The sequence below is a fragment of the Schistocerca nitens genome, chromosome 5, assembly GCF_023898315.1.
Source record: "Schistocerca nitens isolate TAMUIC-IGC-003100 chromosome 5, iqSchNite1.1, whole genome shotgun sequence".
Classification (NCBI taxonomy): Eukaryota; Metazoa; Arthropoda; class Insecta; order Orthoptera; family Acrididae; genus Schistocerca; species Schistocerca nitens.
Genome location: NC_064618.1, coordinates 848646136 through 848668824, shown reverse-complemented (window position 1 = coordinate 848668824; position 22689 = coordinate 848646136). Strand labels below are relative to the sequence as shown.

The following is a 22689-nucleotide window of genomic DNA, read 5'->3' as shown; positions in this document are numbered from 1 at the left end:
AAGGCCCCGGGAGTAGACAACATTCCATTGGAACTACTGATGGCCTTGGGAGAGCCAGTCATGACAAAACTCTACCATCTGGTGAGCAAGATGTATGAGACAGGCGAAATACCCACAGACTTCAAGAAGAATATAATAATTCCAATACCAAAGAAAGCAGGTGTTGACAGATGTGAAAATTACCGAACTATCAGTTTAATAAGTCACAGCTGCAAAATACTAACGCGAATTCTTTACAGACGAATGGAAAAACTGGTAGAAGCGGACCTCGGGGAACATCAGTTTGGATTCCGTAGAAATGTTGGAACACGTGAGGCAATACTAACCTTACGACTTATCTTAGAAGAAAGATTAAGAAAAGGCAAACCTACGTTTCTAGCATTTGTAGACTTAGAGAAAGCTTTTGACAACGTTAACTGGAATACTCTCTTTCAAATTCTGAAGGTGGCAGGGGTAAAATACAGGGAGCGAAAAGCTATTTACAATTTGTACAGAAACCAGATGGCAGTTATAAGAGTCGAGGGGCATGAAAGGGAAGCAATGGTTGGGAAAGGAGTGAGACAGGGTTGTACCCTCTCCCCGATGTTATTCAATCTGTATATTGAGCAAGCAGTAAAGGAAACAAAAGAAAAATTCGGAGTAGGTAATAAAATTCATGGAGAAGAAGTAAAAACTTTGAAGTTCGCCGATGACATTGTAATTCTGTCAGAGACAGCAAAGGACTTGGAAGAGCAGTTGAACGGAATGGACAGTGTCTTGAAAGGAGGTTATAAGATGAACATCAACAAAAGCAAAACGAGGATAATGGAATGTAGTCAAATTAAATCGGGTGATGCTGAGGGGATTAGATTAGGAAATGAGACACTTAAAGTAGTAAAGGAGTTTTGCTATTTAGGGAGTAAAATAACTGATGATGGTCGAAGTAGAGAGGATATAAAATGTAGACTGGCAATGGCAAGGAAATCGTTTCTGAAGAAGAGAAATTTGTTAACATCGAGTATAGATTTAAGTGTCAGGAAGTCGTTTCTGAAAGTATTTGTATGGAGTGTAGCCATGTATGGAAGTGAAACATGGACGATAACCAGTTTGGACAAGAAGAGAATAGAAGCTTTCGAAATGTGGTGCTACAGAAGAATGCTGAAGATAAGGTGGGTAGATCACGTAACTAATGAGGAGGTATTGAATAGGATTGGGGAGAAGAGAAGTTTGTGGCACAACTTGACTAGAAGAAGGGATCGGTTGGTAGGACATGTTTTGAGGCATCAAGGGATCACAAATTTAGCATTGGAAGGCAGCGTGGATGGTAAAAATCGTAGAGGGAGACCAAGAGATCAATACACTAAGCAGATTCAGAAGGATGTAGGTTGCAGTAGGTACTGGGAGATGAAGAAGCTTGCACAGGATAGAGTAGCATGGAGAGCTGCATCAAACCAGTCTCAGGACTGAAGACCACAACAACAACAACATCCTTAATTGACTCTGAAGTTTTGAGGACTTCGTGCCAAGAATCGCTCGAATTTCTACATGAGTCCTCTCTAGCTGATCAACGTGTCAGATTTACTCTCTTTAGCGTTTTCCTTTACTCGAAAAAAAAAAAAGAAAAAATAGTAGATTTCTTGAAGCAACAGGAAGAAGCGAGAAGCTTCTTCGCAAGATTCAGCAGTTGTAGTTGCCACTAAATTTAAAGAGTTGGCAGAGCAAGGAACGAAAAAAGCAAACGGTGCGTGGCTTTGAATTTTATCCTGTTAGCCATTGCACACATCAGGCTTGTTCGCAGCATTATCATGTAATTGTCCACGACAGTCTTTAAAATTTATGCCCAGTGTTTAGAGTTCCGAAATACTGGCAGAAAACATTTCTTCAGCTTTATGTCCCACTGAAGGCAAAAACTTGAGCAATATTTCACACGGTTCGCCTGATCCCAAAAGCGTATCTAATGATGAGAATAATTTGGTCCACGTGTGCTACATCTGGTGTTGAATCGACGATTAAGAAAAAATATTTCGCTGTTGTTATCTTGTCTCCAGTCTGTTTTAAGAATTTATGACCCGTGAAGAGAATAGTTGATAAGTAACTGGCACTTCTAGTTCCTTGATTCCCGAGTTATTACTTAACGTATGATTCGGAGACGTATCTTCATGTGTTATACTTATTAATGTTTCCTCTACCGCCTCTTCGGTAAAAACATAAATACGGGGTGATTCAAGAGTAACTGTACACTCTTCATGGGTGCAATGTATGGATCAAAATAAGAGTCAATTTTTTGGTAAAGTTGTATCTAAAACTACTTCGTTTGCGAGTTATGATGCGTAATGCCATTTGTGGTAGGCATTACATCAGTGGCCAGTACAGGCTTTGGCGTGACGTGTTCGCCTGTATATCGACTGATGTTGCTTTGCCGGACGCGGTGGCCGAGCGGTTCTAGGCGTTTCAGTCCGGAACCGCGCGACTTTACGGTCGCAGGTTCGAATCCTGCCCCGGGCATGGATGTGAGTGATGTCCGTAGTTTAGTTAGGTTTAAGTAGTTTTAAGTCTTGGGGAGTGATGACCTCAGAGCCATTTGAACCAATTTGATGTTGCTTTGTCGATGGTGCCCCTGCACATTTCACCCGGGAGGCAAGAGTGTGTCTCAGTGCTGCTTATCCCGATAATTGAACAGGCAGCGCAGAAGCAGCTGCTTGGACCGCTAGATCTCCATCTCTGAACCCGTGCACTTCCAGCTTTGGGGCTGCCTCAGGGAACTCGTGTACGTTGTTGCAATTGAGAGCGTATCACAACTACAGGAGCGAACTGAAAATGGTTGTGCAGCTGTACAGAATGAGATGAACGGTGCCTGTTACATTTCGAGAGCTGTAATAAATCGAACACGTCACTGTCTTCGCAAACATGGGCATCATTTTGTACATTTCCTGGGGCAAAAGTAGAAAACGTAGCTGAGTTGAATTTTAGATCCCTTCGTGTCTGTGCTCTCTGAGAAGAATTAATTTTGTGTTGTACTTGTGACCCCTACTCGACTGCATTACTCTGAAACAGCAATTGCAGTCAAAATTTTATTTAACGTTTTATTCTTATTTTGATACATACATTACACCCGCGAAGTGTGTACAGTTACTTTTGAATCACCCCGTATACATTTTTTCAAAAGTAGATTGTTCGACAGATAACCGTTATTGTTCGCCGCAGAATTCAAATTCGTTTCGTCTTTTCCAGATTGTATTGTGTCAGCCCATGTTGTTGCAGTTCCTATCCTTTCAACACTACTTCCACCTCCACTTTTTTTTTTTAAAAAAACTCTCAATTTTATCGTTTTACGGGTAATGTCTTCTTGTTCTTCTTTTTTCATTTTGGCCTTCTTTTTATACTCAGCTCCACAAAGTCGCTCTCTCACATCACTCGTTCTAACAATTTTTTATCCAAGAACTAAAATAAAAAATCACGTTGTGGGTTTTATTTCTCGTATGTAATTAGCAGTATGCTTTGTTCAGACTACAGACATTGAATAATTACCTAACATACGAACAAGAAATTTATTTAAGTATCATACAGCAAAAGAACTTTCTTTCCTCAGCTTCCGAAACAGCTAAATTACGTCATACTGATTCGTTAAGGATAATTTATAGTAATACATTGTGACTACTTACCTGGAGGGCAGCGCGGAGGGTAAAAATCGTAGAGGGAGACCAAGAGATCAATACACTAAGCAGATTCAGAAGGATGTAGGCTGCAGTAGATACTGGGAGATGAAGAAGCTTGCACGGGATAGAGTAGCATGCATCAAACCAGTCTCTGGACTGACGACCACAACAACAACAACCTACTAGAAGTTTGTACGCACCGATGTGTAGTGTTATGAAATTATTCGTTCAATCCACGAAACACTTTGAAAAATTACAGCATGCCAGAAAGATGTGCCGGAGAAATGGATGGTTGGAGACACATCGTTGCCACAGTCTACGGAAACCAGTCCATAGATGATGGCCACTGATGGAATCGTGCATGCGTGAAGATGTTGTATTGAATCACCGAAACCGGTAGCCAAATAATAAATAATACCGAAAGGGCGCCTCTCACGCCATTACAGTACGAGAGACAATTCAGCGCCATATGGGAAGGATTCCACGGTCAGTGGATTCTTTTTATGTTCAACAGATCAGTTGTCCGATTAGTCGTAATAATGTAGAAACACTCAGTGCACTCGAGTTATTCAAAATCTGAATCCTCTTTTTGTAGCGTTTCAGGTGTTGCACGCAGTTTCCGATCCTGTATCACTGTTATTTTTCTTATGGATCGTATTGTGTGAAACATATGTACGCCTGTCAGCTTACATGTTGAAAGAAGTAGTTTTGATTGAACACTGCCGCAATGCTTTACTACACACGGTCGTATTGGAGGTGGTACGGTTACCTTTCCCCGACCTTTGAACTGACTCACCCAGCCGACGGCACGCATGTTGTCATCTTTTTCATTCAATCTCTGTATGCAGAACATATCATGGGGATTGCCGCGCTAGATGAACAAGAAACCGGAATTAAGATAGCTGGGATAAATAAAAATAATCGTAGATATGCAGATGATACCATACTGAAGGTAGAACGTTAGAAAAAGAGGAGTTAAAGGTCCTCTTACTGGAAGTGAAAGGAGAAAGTGCAAAGGCCGATCTAATGCTGAAAGTCAAGAAAACAAAAATTGTGGCAACTGCACCTACCATATGACACATAGGAGGGTAAATAATGGAGGTAGCTTCTGTGTCCAGTTGTCTACCTGATTTCTGCTGATGGTAAATGCAGCCACGGGGTAGAAAGGCAATGTCCAGCAATGTTTTAAAGAGTAGAGACACAACTTTAACAACAAAGATCAGCATAGTAAGGGCTATGGTCTTTCCAGTTGCGATGTATGAATGAAGTGAGACCTGGACTATAAGAAAGACTGGACGACATAAAATAAACACCTCTGAATTGTGTTGGAGGAAACTTCTTATAACTCCATGGTCCGCAAAGAGGACAAAAACACTACTGGCCATTAAAATTGCTACACCACGAAGGTGACGTGTTGCAGACGCGAAATTTAACCGACAGGAAGAAGATGCCGTGATATGCAAAGGATTAGCTTTTCAGAGCACTCACACAAGGTTTGCGCCGGTGGCGACACCTACAACGTGCTGACATGAGGAAAGTTTGCAACCGAAAAAATGGCTCTGAGCACTATGGGACTCAACTGCTGAGGTCATTAGTCCCCTAGAACTTAGAACTAGTTAAACCTAACTAACCTAAGGACATCACAAACATCCATGCCCGAGGCAGGATTCGAACCTGCGACCGTAGCGGTCTTGCGGTTCCAGACTGCAGCGCCTTTAACCGCACGGCCACTTCGGCCGGCTTTTGCAACCGATTTTTCATACACAAGCAGCAGTTGACCGGCGTTGCCTGGTGAAACGTTTGAAGCGTTGTTGTGATGCCTCGTGTAAGGAGGAGAAATGTGTACCGTCACGCTTCTGACTTTGATAAAGGTCGCACTGTAGCCTATCGCGATTGAGGCTTATCGTATCACGACATTGCTGCTCGCGTTGGCCGACATCCAATGACTGTTACCAGAATATGGAGTCGGTGGGTTCAGGAGGGTAATACGGATTCCAACGGCCTCGTATCACTAGCAGTCGAGATGGCAGGCATCTTATCCGCATGGCTGTAACGGATCGTGCAGCCACGTCTCGATCCCTGAGTCAACAGATGGGGACGCTTGCAAGACAACAACCATCTGCACGAACAGTTCGACGACGTTTGCAGCAGCAACGACAATCAGCTCGGGGACCGTGGCTGCGGTTACCGTTGACGCTGCATCACAGACAGGAGCGCCTGCGATGGTGTACTCAACGACGAACCTGGATGCACGAATGGAAAAACGTCATTTTTCCAAACGAATCCATGTTCTGTTTACAGCATCATGATGGTCCCATCCGTGTCTGGCGACATCGCGGTGAACGCACATTGGAAGCGTGTATTCGTTATCACCATACTGGCGTATCACCCTGCGTGATGGTATTGGGTGCCATTGGTTACACGTCTCGGTCACCTCTTGTTCGCATTGACGGAATTTCGAACAGTGGACGTTACATTTCAGATGTGTTACGACCCGTGGCTCTACCCTTCATTCGATCCCTGCGAAACCCTACATTTCAGCAGGATAATGCACAACCGCATGTTGCAGGTCCAGTACGGGCCTTTCTGGATACAGAAAATGTTCGACTGCTGCCCTGGCCAGCACATTCTCCAGATCTCTCACCAATTGAAAACGTCTGGTCACTGGTGGCCGAGCAACTGGCTCGTCAAAATACGCCGGTCACTACTCTTGATGAACTGTGGTATCGTGTTGAAGCTGCATGGGCAGCTGTACCTGTACACGCCATCCAAGCTCTGTTTGACTCAATGCCGAGGCGTATCAAGGCCGTTATTACGGTCAGAGGTGGTTGTTCTGGGTACTGACTTCTCAGGATCTATGCACCCAAATTGCGTGAAAATGTAATCACATCTCAGGTGTAGTATAATATATTTGTCCAATGAATACCCGTTTATCATCTGCATTTCTTGTTGGTGTAGTAATTTTAATGGCCAGTAGTGTAGTTCAATGTTGCAGCACGTAAAACCAAAATGCTCCGATACTGAAACAAAAGCTGACTTAGACACATTACTAGCAGACATGATTCGTTGGAAGAGACTAATGCCGGGAAAGATCGAATGCTCAATGAGAAGAGGGCGGCAAAGAATGAGATGGATCGATAGCATCAGAGAAGTAATGGATTACACCCGTGAAAGTCCGCGCGGGAGAAAGTGTAAGACAAAAGAAATTGACGTGTTTTAGTTCATGGTGTCACGGGGAGTCGGAATCGAGTAAACTATTACACAGACGAAGAGAAAGAGAGAGAACCAGCCGCAGTAGGTGGACGTACAGTGTAGAGGGACTCCAGACCAATGTGCTTCTCGACATTTTCACAGTAACAAATCCTGCCAGACGTGAAAGAAATGGAAAGTGACATATAACGATACTAGGATTGCCTGCGGATCGAACCCGAGATCTTTGGTTCATAATCTGCGTTGCAAGAATTCTAAATGGGATTTTTTGATACTTGACTGGAGCGATTCATTGGAGCTACAACATGTATCGCTTTCAAGTTGTAGCACTTCTGTCTTTTGTCGTAAATACGCTTTCCTTTCTAGCGGAAATGATTCAAAACTGTGTTTTTGAGACTGACGTATTATATTTCATCACTTCAGATAAAAAGACTCTAAGGAGTTCCGCGACTATATTATCACTAAATCGTGTATTCAGTTTTATAAACAAATTTCACCTAAATTGTGTTAATAAATTTGGCTGCGTGTCGTGTTACTGTTTGTCGCACGCCACTTAACAGAACCGGTAAATATGATTGCGAAATACTACACACCATTGCAAATATACAGTGAAAGTGACAATAAGATTAATTGTTGTAGTAAATGTATTACCAATTGTTTTTACGTCTGAAGTTATAACTGACTTGTTTTGGAGGCAAGTTTTCATCTTAAAACAAAAATAAGCCCTGCGCTTTGTTCGTGGATAATGCAGATGGTAGAATATTGGGGAAGTGCAATGAATCTACAAAGGAGATTTCTTACAAATCACTAGTGCGACCGATTGTAGAATATTGCTCAAGTGTGTGGGACCCGTACCAGAATGGACGAACGATATTGAACTTTTCAGAGACAGGCAGTACGAATGGTCACAGATTTGTTTAATCCGTGTGGGAGAGTGTCCCAGAGATTCTGAACGAACTGAACCGGAATACTCTTAGAAGACAGATGTAAACTATCCCTAGAAATGAAATGATAATTAAATAGACACCCTAGCTGCAAACAGGCGTTGATATACTTCACTGGGGACATGTTGAAAATGTGTGCCCCGACCGGGACTCGAACTCGGAATCTCCTGCTTACATGGCAGACGCTCTATCCATCTTTTTTTTTTTTTTTTATTTTTTTAAATCTCACTTTGCTCGCTATTGTTCGTTTCATCTGCTCGGGGCGGACGTCGTAAGACATCCATTTAAGTTCGTTGTCGATCGATTAACTCAGTTTTTTTATTACAGAGGGCAACTGACCGTCTGACCGAACACGCTGAGCTACCGTGCCGGCTATCCATCTGAGCTACCGAGGACACAGAGGATAGTGCGACTGCAGGGATTTATCTCTGGCACGCCTCCCGCGAAACCCACATTCTCAACGTATTGTCCCGCACTACATTCGTAGTGCCCCCGCCCATTATACTCATTACTCGCGGCGCGTTGCCGATTCCCGTAAGAGTTCGGGCACTGTTTGTGCATTCGCACAGAAGAAGAAGATGGTCAACTGGCCGGTGAGCCTTCACTATATATATACTAAGATTGTATCTGTTCTTTCGGGCATGTCCGAAAGAACAGGTACCATTTTAGCATGTACTATTAAGAAAGTTTCAAGAACCGAGTTTAAATGATTACTCTAGGAATATACTACAACCCCTTAAGTATCGCTCACACAGGGATCATGAGGATAAGATTAGAATAATTACTGCACTCACAGAGGCATTCAAACAATCATTCTTCCCGCGTTCCATACGTGAACAGGGAGAAACCGTAATAACTGGTACAATGAGACGTACCGTCTACCGTGCACCTCACGGTTGTTTGCAGAGTATAGATGTAGATGTAACTACAGGTATTCTAAAAGCACAGTAATTTATTCCACTGTAGTGCTGCAAGTTAGACTTGGAAATCGGTCAAGAACCAGTTTCACCGAAACGCATTCGTATACATTGCGGTCTTCCTTCTAGGAATCCTGTACCGACTAGTAGACGTGTTGACAAGTTCTGACTAGTCGTGCTATCGTCAGCTTTTAAAATAGCTGTCTGCACACTTGCCGTTTCCGCCTCAAGCCGCCGCCGGCGGCAGCCGCCGTACATATGTACTGCGTTCGTAATATATTGTGTCGACACGTTGCATGTGCTGCAAGTTTCCGAAATGGGTATTACGGTATGGAAATCAAGGGCGGAGCGTCTCATTCGTACGTGACTTGTTCCGGAGCGAGGTCTGTGCGACGTACCTCGTCATAATCGGGACTTTTATGACTTTCCTTTAGATTTTTTTGAAGTAACTAGGAGATTCAGGCGTTACGATATTTTCTCAAGCAGTGACTTATCGAACGTCCAAACGGTAGCGGGGGGACTGTTCCCCAGGCCGTAGAGTTGTGACAAGCCTTACTCGTGCGGTATGACGTGTATGGTGTGGTGCTTATAGCAGGCCGCTAGTGTAGCAGGGCAGTCACTGCGTGTGAAGGAGATATCGTGCACGTACGTATATATCGGCGGTGACCTGAAAACGGGCACCAAGCTTTTATAACTCTAATTATAAATACTAGTAACAGTAATTTATTTCTGTTGCTAGGGGGACCGGAGATAAGGTAATCCGTGAATTTGTAGTTGAAACTAAGTTGGGAAACATAAAAGAGAAGCTCTGACAGATACAATCTCAATAGCAAAATTTACGAATGACGTACCTCGACCGTACATGTGTCAGGCAAGGCAACGATTTATCTCTGCTTCTTTTCAACTGTGTCGTGAACAGAATTCTAAGAATTGGAATGAACAACTGAAAGAATCAAAAATATTACCGCTCTTGCTAGGAAGAAAGAAAGAGGTTACAACTAATTGCAACCATTTGCAGATGGTTTTTCTGTACCTTGTGACACCCTGACTGGTGCACCAGTGCGAGTCGGTCTTCTGGAAGCGACAGCCAACAAGACAGGCTCAAGAATCTCTGTGCAGAAAAATAAATTTATGGCAAATGTAAAAAACGCTCCAAAATATTTAATAACAGTTACTGGGCAAATAGAAAACTTCGAATATTTGGATGACACTATTGAAGAAAACGCTTCAGAAATATCCGCTTTAGAGCAAAGCATACACAAGATGGAAATAGAGTGTGGCGTAACGAACAATGTCACCAACAAGACGTCCTTATTTTAAAAAATTAAAGTAAAGCAGAATGCCCGTGTGCTAGCGAATGTCTAGTATTAATTTTTTTTTATTTATGATTTTGTCCAGCTATGGACCGCATACAACTTAAGACTTATGGTGTTTCTTTTTCTTCCGTTCTTCCCAGTACTTCTTCATTTTCTCGCCAACTGCTCGTCTCTGCTCATCTGTCCACACTCTCTTGGGTCGAGGTTTTGGCTTATCTTCTTCATAGTTTGCGTTTTTTATCAGTAGCCTGAAGTGATTCCTGTCACGTATTATTTCTTCTGTAACACCTATTTTGTTGGCGTCTTTCTTTACTGCTTCTATCCATCCTACAGTTTTTTTCAACTTACTAACGTAATTAAAAATTTTCTTTGTAATCCGTGTTTCTTCCATACTTTTTAAATGTCCGTAAAATTTTAGCCGTCTCTTCCTCATTGTATCTGCGATCTTTTCTGTATTTTTGTATAGGTATTCATTTCTCCTTTTAATCCACCTATTTTCCTTGTTTTTCTCAGGACCTAGAATTTTTCTTAATATTTTTCTCTCTCTTTTTTCTAGTTCTCTTAATTCGCCTTTCTTATTCAATGTTAGGCACTCTGATCCATATGTTGCTTGTGTCCTAATAACTGAATTATAATGTTTAATCTTTGCTTGTATGGATATTGATTTCTTATTGTAGTAGTTTTGTGTTAATTTATATGCAAATTACAACTTTTTTATTCTTTCTTTATTTGTTGTGTTATCCAGTCCATTGGCTTGGATCCACTCCCCCAGGTATTTGAATCTATCAACTCTTTTAATTTTTCCATACTTTGTTTTCATAAACTTTTCTGTGTTATGTTTGTGTTGTATATACTCGGTTTCTTCGTAGGATATTTTTAGCCCAGTCTTTTCAGCAATCTAGTATTAAATTATAAGATTGATAAATTAGAATTTTAGAAAGAACATTTATATGGAAAATATTAGGACTTCAGAAAAATTCAACATTTTGGAAATTAAGAAGTTCATCAGAACATAAATACATAAGAAACAATAAGGTAGGGGATATTACTATTTTTGGACGTATTTACAGAGTGAGTGACAGTACACTCACCCAGGAATTGGTCAAATATCTTAGGGAAAAGAAATTAATAACGCCCGGTTCATATGGTTGAAATGACTCTCAGCACTACGGGACTTAACATCTGAGGTCATCAGTCCCCTAGAACTCAGAACTGCCGGCCGGAGTGGCCGAGCGGTTCTAGGCGCTACAGTTTGGAACCGCGCGACCATTACGGTCGCAGGTTCGAAGTTGTAAGTTCTAGGAGACTGATGACGTCAGAAGTTAAGTCTCATAGTGCTCAGAGCCTTTTTTTTTTTTTAAACCGGTCATCGTCAAAAGAATTGATATTGTGATCAAAGACTGGAATAAAAAACATTGGACTGAAATTAGATTAACCGTAGAGATGGGCGAGGCTGGTAATTGCGCCCAAGTCGGGGCCAGCAATCTGATGACTGGAATGATTGGACATCGCGTAATGTAAAATTTCATTCCCCATTAAAAGGAACAACACCTTTATTTCGAACTCAGAATTTAAAAGGATTGATAATAACCATTTCGGATCTTTACAATAGCGATGCAGTTCGCAAGTTTATGCTTATTTACTTGTTACACAATAACGGCACGTTGCAGATAATCAGCGGAGACCGCGAGAACGGTAAATAAACAATAAATCTTACCTTAGTGTAAACACGTAACTGTCACACGCAGTGCAAGAAACACTACCTGCCAGACACAAGACTCGAACCCTGGGCCACACACGCTGAAGTCGCGCAGGTAGGCCAGGAGCGACGCCGACGCGAAGGCTGGGATGATCAGGTGCAACAGACCGATACTTATTTACTGCCGTGCAGAGAGGTACCTCATCTCATGACGTCACATGCTCAACATTTGTCACCCACTTTTGGGATATTTCCAGACGTTTGAGGCCCTATGTGTCTTCCACCAAATTATTTGTCTCAGGGTCATCTACGTCGCTTCGGGGGTTTTTAAACGTTAATATTGGTCTCATTGTGTTAAACCTGTAACATAAGATTATACATCTTAATGAGTAGATAAAGACAGCATTTAATTTTTTTTAAATTCGGTAGATAATTATATGAAATACTGGAAATAAAATGTTTGATGCCCCAGGAATCCATTAGATAGGCAACCAGGAACTGGATGACCGTTTCAGCGACTTAGTAATATAGATATACAAATGTAGGATTTATTTATTTATCATACTGCCTGTTGACAAATTGAAAAAAATATATAGAGTGCAGAGCATAATATTTACAATATAAAATATTATAAACAAACCTCTAGACCATTTATGTGATCTTGAGACTTTGGAGTCGGCTGCAGGAAGACTTCTGGCCTGCCTTCGTATGACCTTGTGGGACATTCTTCTGTGATTTGTCTGATAGTCTGTGGTTCTGCACAGTCGTTAGTGGCGATGTTGGCTTACGCCATTAGTGTAAAAAATATGCACATGTGCAGTACTGGGTTCTAGTTCTGATTAGCACTGGCCATGTTTCGCGTGGAAAATCAAATCCACGGCATCGGCGATCAACAGCATATTATTACTTCGCTGTCCGGTCCGTTCTTGAGTCCGTGCATTGTAATGTTGAACTCATCTTCCACAGCGACCTTTTCTGTTATTCTTGGTGGTCATCTGGAGCTCAGTCGCTTATGGTTTGCATAATCGGCATCTTTATGGGCTGGTAGATGTTTATTATCCATGGTCTTTTAATACTCGTTCGTGAGAGCATTTATGCGTCGTAGGTTGGGGGTGGGGGGGGGTGGAATGTGGATTAGTACTGGCAGCCATACTGCAGATGTTTATTTGATAACGCCAGCGGTCATTGTCACGGCGTTATTTAGCTGGACATTATCTTTCGTAGATATGGCCAGTTTAGTCCAACAATTCAGCGGTTGAGAAAACAAGACTCAGAGCAGAAGAGTGTGACGTGGATGGCAATGGTCGCCAGGTTGGTCCACAAAGCTGTTGAATGATGTTTCTCGTCTCATAACAAAATTCAAGTAGCTCTAAGCACTATGGGACTTAACATCTGCCATCAGTCCCCTAGAACTTAGAACTACTTAAACCTAACTAACCGAAGGACATCACACACATCCGTGCCCGAGGCAGGATTCGAACCTGCGACCGTAGCAGCAGCGCGGTTCCGGACTGAAGCGCCTAGAACCGCTCTGCCACAGCGGCCGGCTCTTGTTTCATATTTGGAACTGTTTTTGATAGACACTCGTAGAAAGATAGAATTCTACCAAATATTACCCGCAGGTCCTTTGTTGGTCTATTGTGAATGAGTGTAGTGTTTCCAAACTGTATGTCTTTTTTTTTTTTTCACTGAGTGTGTTATGTAGGTGCAAGCAAGAAATCTCCTTTAAGGAGGCGTTTGGTTGGAGTCTTCATTTGCGAAAGTACTTTCCCACTACATCTTCTCTTAGGACTTTCTCTGACCGTTCGATTGAGATACACCTTATTTCAAGTACCCAGTCGCGTCTAACCAAACTTCCTTGATTTTATTTTTGACATGTCTGCAGTGTATAAGATGAAGAGAAGTGGAGCAGGGACTGATCTCTCTGGTAGAACGTTTTTAATTTTCTTGGGGAGCTGATGTTGGATCCGATGAGAACTTGGAACAGTTGGTCAAATGGTATATCGTCGACTAGTCGAGCGATTGGTTTGCAAGCAGTTATGGGAAGAAACTTGTATATCAAGCTTTGTCTCCACACTGTAGCAAAGGCTGCTGTCAAGTAAAAGAATGCAACTGCGGTTTTAAGTTTGCTTTCAAATTCTGCCTTCGGTGGCGAGTGAAAGAACCTGATCTGTGTTGCTTCGTTTTGCCCGAAAGTGCTCGTTCGACAAGAATTGCTTCTGTTGTATGATGGGTATGCCGTTCTAGTAGGTTGTAGGTCACAGATAGTAGTGCTATTGGTATGTAGGTCCTGGGGCTATCAGCTGGTTTGCAAGGTTTTAATATAGCGATTATTTTAGAGCGTTTAAATTGTTGTGGTATACTTACTTTTAAAAAATGACGTTTACATAAGGGTAAGAGGTGGACCATCATGTTAGTCACTTGCTCAGTTAGTGAAGCTCTTCGTCTTGAATGAATCAACCATTTTTTTCTGAAATTGTAATCATTCGTTTGGCTGTACATGCACATCAGATCAATCGATTTCCGTCCCATTCGATTAATTCCTTCGTAGTACGTCGATTGCCGGTTTGCTTAAGGATACAAATGAGTAAAAGGAGAGGACATGCCTTGTTCTAAATTATGCTCCTGAGATGTTGCTTCTTGCACTGATAAAATCTGCCGTCTGTTTTGTAAGGCCGGTATTACACTATCAAATTTCTTTGTCAAAGATTTGATCAAAGATGTGATCAAATGTTCCGTCAAATATGTGTGACAAAGATCTTTGACGTAGCGCTAGAAGGGGTATTACACTGTCATCATATTTTTCGTCAAAGTTCAAGATGACTGACGACAACAACTTGTTATTAACCGCACATGCGGAAGAGAAGCGGGGGAAAAAAAGGAAACATACCTGGGTGAAGCCGTGGGTTTTACGACGACACGATAAAAGCATTCAACAAAACTTGTTACGTGAGCTTATAGTGGAGGACGTCAAGTCGTACATCAATTACTTCAGAATGGATGAGCATACATTTCTGTATGTGGTCAGTTAAGTGTATCCTCATATCACAAGGCACAATACTCACTTAAGAACTGCTACATCTGCAGAAGACAGGCTCACTGTAACACTCCGATTCCTTGCTACAGGAGAGGGTTAGGTTAGGTTAGGTTAGGTCAGGTCAGGTCTCCAATCTTCTTAATCTATTTTTTTATTCAGGGAGCCTCACGTCGTAAAGCGCCTCATCAGCTTCATACATCTCTCTTAATTTTGTAGTTGTCGGCACACACCAATTGTATTTACCGGCAATGTTTATAAAAACACTACAGACGACAGAACGCTGCAGCGATGCTAGCGCCCCATGTGGTAATATGTCACATTGCAGTGAACAGAAGACAAGCGACTTCTGTGATCAAATCTACAGCGAGGCCCTAGATTTGATCAAATATTGGACGACATTTGACAAAGTTCCCTATGACACCATCAAATATCTTTGACAAAGAAATTTGATAGTGTAATACCGGCCTAAGTAGTACTGAAGACCAGGACTCGGTTGTTGTTTTTGTAGAATGACCTCGAAGCTGTGTCGGTTGTTTTGGGTGGTTGCACTGTGTGTGTGTGTCGGCAGAGCAAGCAGAGCCCGGTGGAGGAGCTGCTGCGGCAGGCGGACCAGGTGATCAGCACGCAGCGGCCGCGCGCCGAGGTGTACGCCGCCATGGCGCAGTCCCTGGGCCGCGCCTGGGCCGACGTCAACGCGCACCTCGACCTGCGCCGCCAGCTGCTCGACCTCAACGTCAGCTACCACAGGTGCGTCCGTCGGCCAGTGCGTCAACGCTTATTTCAGTCACCTGTTTCGTGGTTTAACTGCAAATATGGTATTGTGATCTCGATGTGTCTACAGAACTGTTGATTTCCGTAACGCTTGTTGTAAGTTATATGAGTGAGAGCTAAATGAGATAGTAAGGGAGTTCAGTAATGAGTATAGCTGTAGAGCAAGCACGCCGTAAACATTTAAATTAAAATGTCTACTCAATATTACCTCATTCCTCTGTAGAAGTTAAGAACATTAATAATGCGTACAATTGTTTCATAAATCCGTTACTTGACAAAAGCAGTGAGGCACCCAGAAGGAGAGGAGGAAACGAAATGATACTTCATGTGAATTGACACCATGAATGCTGCAGGGCTGTCCATAAATCCGTAAGAGTACGAGATCTCTTCTGAACGGCACGTTGCAAGGCATCCCAGGTATCCTCAATAATGTCCATGTCTCGGGAGTTTGATGGCCAGCGGAAGGGTTTCAACTCAGAAGAGCACTCCTGGAGCCTCTCTGTAGCAATTCTGGACGTGTGGGGTGTCGCATTGTCCTGCTGGAATTGCCCAAGTCCGTCGGAATACACAACGTCCATGAATGGATGCAGGTGGACAAGATGCTTACGTACGTGTGACCTGTCAGATTCGTATCTAGACGTAGCAGGGGTCCCATTCACTCCAACTCCACACGCCCCCACACCATTGCAGAGTATGCACCAGCTTGAACAGTCCCCTGCTGACCTGCAGGGTCCATGGATTCGTGAGGCTGTCTCCATACCCGTACACGTCCATCAGCTCGATGCAATTTGATACGAGGCTCGTCCGACCAGGCAACATGTTCCTAGTCATCGACAGTCCACGTGGTCGTGCGGTAGCGTTCTCGCTTCCCACGCCAGGGTTCCCGGGTTCGATTCCCGGCGGGGTCAGGGATTTTCTCTGCCTCGTGATGGCTGGGTGTTGTGTGATGTCCTTAGGTTAGTTAGGTTTAAGTAGTTCTAAGTTCTAGGGGACTGATGACCACAGATGTTAAGTCCCATAGTGCTCAGAGCCATTTTTTCGACAGTCCAGTGCCAGTGCTGACGGGCCCAGGCAAGGCGTAAAGCTTTGTGTCGTGCAGTCATAAAGGGTACACAAGTGCGCCTTCGGCTTCGAAAGCCCATATCGATGATGCTTCATTGAATGGTTCGCACGCTGTCACTTGTTGATGGCCCAGTACTGCAATTTGCGGAAGAGTTGCACTTTTCTCACGTTGAACGATACTCTCAAGTCATCGATGGCCCCGTTCTTACAGAATCTTTTGCCGGCCCCAGCGATGTCGGTGATTTGATGTATTACCGGATTCCTGATACTCACGGTACACTCGTGAAATGGTCGTACGGGAAAATCCCCATTTCATCGCAACCTTGGAGATGCTGTGTCCCATCGCTCGTGCGCCGACTATAAAATCACGTTCAAACTCACTTAAATCTTGATAACTTCCAATTATAGCAGCAGTAACCGATCTAACAACTTCGACAGACACTTGTCTTACATAGCCGTTGCCGACAGCAGCGCCGTATTATGCCTGTTTACTTATCTCTGTATTTGAATATGCATGCCTATACCAGTTTCGTTGGCCCTTCAGTGTAGTACAGCACAGCCTTCAAAATGCTGTATGGGACCCTTACCAGTTGGTAAGGACATTTTGAACATTTCCTGTAACAAAGTTTTTGAAGTCACGCTGGTACGTTCTGTTGTTGTGTGTTTCCATTCCATGATTAATGTGATTTCAAGAGATTGAGAAGGTCCAAAGAAGAGCAAGATTCGTGATTGGTACATTTAGCCATCGCGAGAGCGTTACAAATCTCATAGAAAGTTTGAAGTGGGACACACTTGCAGATAGACAGCGCACTAAACAGAAGGGGCTGCTCACTAAAATCCGAAATCTGATCTTCGCCGAGGATGTAGAGCATATATTATGACCAACTTTCAAATCGCGCAATGATCGCCATTCAAAGATAAGGGAAATTAGAGCTCGTACTGAGGCGTTTGGACAGTTGTTTTTCCCTCGTGCGAACTGCAAGTGAAACAAGGCGAGGGGGGGGGGGGGGAATATGACTTTGGCGCGAATAGTTCCCTCCTCCACCTACCGCTTGGTGGCTAGCCGAGTATACAGGGTGTTACAAAAAGGTACGGCCAAACTTTCAGGAAACATTCCTCACACACAAATAAAGAAAAGATGTTATGTGGACATGTGTCCGGAAACGCTTAATTTCCATGTTAGAGCTCATTTTAGTTTCTGCCACCTACGCTCAATGGAGCACGTTATCTTGATTTCATACGGGATACTCTACCTGTGCTGCTAGAACATGTGCCTTTACAAGTACGACACAACATGTGGTTCATGCACGATGGAGCTCCTGCACATTTCAGTCGAAGTGTTCGTACACTTCTGAACAACAGATTCGGTGACCGATGGATTGGTAGAGGCGGACCAATTGCATGGCCTCCACGCTCTCCTGACCTGAACCCTCTTGACTTTCATTTATGGGGGCATTTGAAAGCTCTTGTCTACGCAACCCCAGTACCAAATGTAGAGACTCTTCGTGCTCGTATTGTGGACGGCTGTGATACAATACGCCATTCTCCAGGGCTGCATCAGCGCATCAGGGATTCCATGCGACGGAGGGTGGATGCACGTATCCTCGCTAATGGAGGACATTTTGAACATTTCCTGTAACAAAGTGTTTGAAGTCACGCTGGTACGTTCTGTTGTTGTGTGTTTCCATTCCATGATTAATGTGATTTGAAGAGAAGTAATAAAATGAGCTCTAACATGGAAAGTAAGCGTTTCCGGACACATGTCCACATAACATATTTTCTTTCTTTGTGTGTGAGGAATGTTTCCTGAAAGTTTGGCCGTACCTTTTTGTAACACCCTGTATATGTAGATGTAGATGCTAATCACTCCTAAATGTGAGGGAGTCATTGTTTTTACATATGTATTACGTCTTAAGATAAGTGACTACTCCAGCTTCGTCTTACTTTTCAGACCGGTTCGTGCCTTCTGAATTACAATAAATTCTGATTTAAAGTGCTCACTTCACTCGCGAAACACAAAAGGAAACAAAACCGCACGAAGAGCTTCAATAACTACACAAAGGACTGGCAGCTAGGGAGTCGTGTTGCTACACATGGGTGATGCGTCGCAAGCGATTCATCAGATTGTGTGGGAATTCCGAGCATTCAGCGATCGACCGTTGCACTATGTGGTCTGCACGCACACGTGCGTTCTGCGGGCAGATAGCGCGATCTGTCAAGGCACAGCTGCCATCCGTCGTTCGTCTTTGCAGCACTTAAGGGGACATTGTATGTCCTATGCCACCAATGTTAAATTATCGAATTTTGTGACCCATTATCTTGGAAACTTTTTAAGACACCAACTTACAATTTTCCATAATTATTGAATGCACTTTTCTAGATACACTGAACTAGAACTATTACTAAAATTGTGTTGTGGAGGACATGTTATCTTTTTTTAAACACTCAATTTTTTGACAGAATTTTGTAAATAAATGAACATAACAACAAAACAACTCAGGATATTTTAATTATTCTACTTCCATATGTGTTGAATCTCACACTTGGCATGTTGTGAAAATTTCATGTCTCTACCATCAGTACTTTTTTAGAAAACGGGTCACTTATTGCAAAAAATGTTGTTCAGAGATATTGAGGTTTTAACCTTTTTTTGTTACAAATTCTTATACAGACTTACATTTCTACGACTTTTACGCACTGGAATTGCCCTGACCCACAGTATGTGTCTGCTTCTGTGTCACAACAGTCCAGTGATTGCCTCCTCCTTTTCTTCCTTGCTTCTTTTGTCATTTGCTGAGCAGCATACTCTGCTTCACGTACACGATGCTCATCCAGTTCCCGCAGTCCTTTAGCTGTGTTCTGTCCAAATCTTAACCCTAACTTCTCCAGAACTTGAAGTCTTTCATACTTCCCACCCTTAAAAGTTATTACAGCATCGGACACTGTTAACTTTAGAGTCATAAGACCAACAAATACATTTTTAGGTACACGGCACCACACAACATTGTTAAAGGACTCATTCACATTCTGGGTCTTCCCATGTAAACACTTCTTTAGTAGCTCGGAATTTGCCAAATCTCTGTAAACATGTTTGATTGCCTCCATTACTGCCAAAGGAAGAGAATGTTTATGTGTAAATTCATGCAGGGTGCCAGAAAATTCAGCTTGCCTATATTTACACCAAGTGTTTGGTGGATGTGGACACAAAGCACGACATGGCTTTTCATCGGTTGATATTCGATGAAAGAAAGTGCTCCACACTGCTCTTTTTATCTTCTCTAAATTGTCACAGTTATCTCTAATCGCCTTCCCATAATATTCCTGTAATTCATCAATTACTTAGTCCGTTAGTCTTCCGCACATTTTATTGCCAGCCCATCAGACAGTTTTGTGTTACTCAGCTTGGTTTTTAGGTTACGCAGACGTGTTCCCATCCTTTTCTTGACATGTCCTACACACTCAAGTTTTTGTTTAGGAATATCATATGGCTTACTGTTTTGTACTGCAATGAAAGTGGTTACTTCAGAAACATTATCTTGGTTTCCTTCACTGCTAGCACATGTGTTTTCAAGTACTTCAGAAGAAAATACAGATCTCACATATCTGTTACCCGCAAATTTGCGTTTCTTGAAGTTACTTTTACGCTTAGTCATTTTATTTACGTATAAAAAGCAATAGAAGTTAGCTTACAACAAAAATAGCCGATAATCACACTACTTTCACGGAAACTAGTTTCAGAAACAAAGGACTGATTTGTTTATTCGTAATGTAGTGATGGGGAGCTCGTGAATGAGTCGTTCAAATGAACGCTTCACTCCAGTGAAGTGTGAACTAACCATTCAATTTCAATGAACTGGTACTTCAAACTCTTCACAGATAGCACACTCCACACTTTTTTCTAGTTCACTCTCTCCCCCTCTCCCACTACATCGGCGTTACGTCATTCATCCTCCCGTCACTTCAGTCCTCCCTATACTCATACTGCCTGTCGACGAATCGCGCGGTGTTTGTGGGGAACGATAGGTTTACGATGGGTAGGGGAGGTGAGGGGCGAGGGGAAAGCAGCGTCAGTTGCTTCCTGCAGTGCTGCCATCATTACCCGTGACTATTTGTGCAGTTAAACTTCGCGTCTACGGGTAGCCCTTGCAAACAAATGAATATTAGAGATACATACGAAGAGGCTCGCTGTGTGAGCACGCACAGCCAACATGAAAACAAAAGGTTTGTTAATAACACTGAAAGAGGGATTTTACCAGAAATCGCACCAATGACTACAGGTGACAGTTTACGTTTTGAATCTGGAGGGTTATTATTCCCAACAAAAATAAAATCTACAGGAAAACTTCTGAATAATTACTTAACGTATGTATATAGACTTTGTGACATTGGTAAACATACTCATTCTATTTTGGATTAAATTTTAAAAGGAACATAAAATTGGACTGCATTTCGTTGGTTCAAAAATGGTTCAAATGGTTCTGAGCACTATGGGACTCAACTGCTGAGGTCATTAGTCCCCTAGAACTTAGAACTAGTTAAACCTAACTAACCTAATGACATCACAAACATCCATGCCCGAGGCAGGATTCGAACCTGCGACCGTAGCGGTCTCGCGGTTCCAGGCTGCAGCGCCTTTAACCGCACGGCCACTTCGGCCGGCTTCGTTGGTAGCCCTAGTTTTCAGTCCATGAATACAACAAATAATGTTTCATTTGACAGATAGACTTTTTTGGGCGCTTCATGAGAAAATGTCGAGCAAGATTAAATGTAGCCTAATACCTTCTTTATATGTGACAGGCTTCTCCGTTTATCTTTCCTTTGTCTCCTTCCACCATGCTCTATTTAACTCAGACGCTGTAAGAGCGTAAAACGCTGCGTGTACGTTACTGCATAGTTCGGCCTTCTGTTGGTAAAATTATGAAGTATTACGAAGCTTTATTGTACGAGCGAGGCGAAGCGAGCGTAGCCGCGGCTGAGCGGCGAACTGGGCAACTTCGCCAGGCCTCCGTACTTCATGAATGAGCTACTTCATTTGAACGCTTCACGGCAAAGAGTGAAATGAATGAAGTAGTTCACGGGAATGAACGAGTTCGACCCATCTCTATCGTAATGTCAACTTCTGAAACGTAGCAGCAGGCACAAAACTGAGCAATTCACAGCCTTCTAGACTGTGTAGTTCCCAAGATATGACTGCTCAACAGCGGCAGTATATGCGTAGCCACGAAATTTGACAGTCCACGCCAACATTCAAAATATTACTTGAAGGTCTCACAATTGTTTGATTTTAATTTATTATATACCAAAATGTTCAGGAAGTCAAAAGTACATTATGGAGTAGAAAGCAGAAAATGTCAAATTTTAACGAATTTCACGTACAATGACCCCCTACCTCTATCAGGACCACCGGTGACAGGCTGCTTCTGCACATTTTTTACTCTCTTATTATTATTATTTACGAGTGACGTGTGCGGAAACGTAACAGAAGTGCCTTCAAGTGATACGGCAGTTTAAAGAAAGCAACACTGGGTTAGCAGGCACCGTTGGGCTCTCGGTCATTAGAGATTGAGTTTATCACCGTATCGGTGACGAATGTGGCCGGAAGTCGGGTGTGCGCCAAAGAAATCGTCGCGACGTCCTCCAGAGGTTATTTAGAAAAAAAGACATACGTTCCAAATCTAATGGCCGTATGGGGTTTGGAACCCCGTTCATTTCCAATATAAGTCCAGTGCCTTAACCACTGCCCCACTTCCCTAGGTACACGGTCGTTCCGTTTTATTGATAACTTCGAGAGGAAGACCATAGTGGTAGTCGTGGCTGAACATTAGAGTGTAACACTGCAGCTGCATCCAGTGGATATTTTGGTGTTACACCTAGAATCGAGCAGCCACTTTGAAAACTGGTTATTCAGAGCTTATAGTGCTCATGTAGGTGAGTAGGAAGGGAAGTACAACAATCATAACAATGGCAAGACTCCTTAATTGCGACATATTCTGCATTCAGATTTTAGAAAGCAACAGAAAACGTATATTAAGCAGTGAAATCGGGAGGAAAGAGTGCACTATCGTTCAATATCAAGGTCATTTGTTATCAACCACCAG

The 22689-nt window shown here is 42.8% G+C and overlaps 1 protein-coding gene across 1 annotated transcript in view; it reads left to right on the top strand.

Annotated features, from left to right (window-relative positions):
• The window catches only part of LOC126259316 (titin homolog), a 951541-nt gene that overhangs the window by 637319 nt on the left and 291533 nt on the right, over positions 1 to 22689 (top strand). The window contains exon 13 of the mRNA XM_049955994.1: positions 15327 to 15505. Within this exon, the coding sequence (XP_049811951.1) occupies positions 15327 to 15505 (179 nt within the window). The remainder of the gene's footprint in view (positions 1 to 15326; positions 15506 to 22689) is intronic.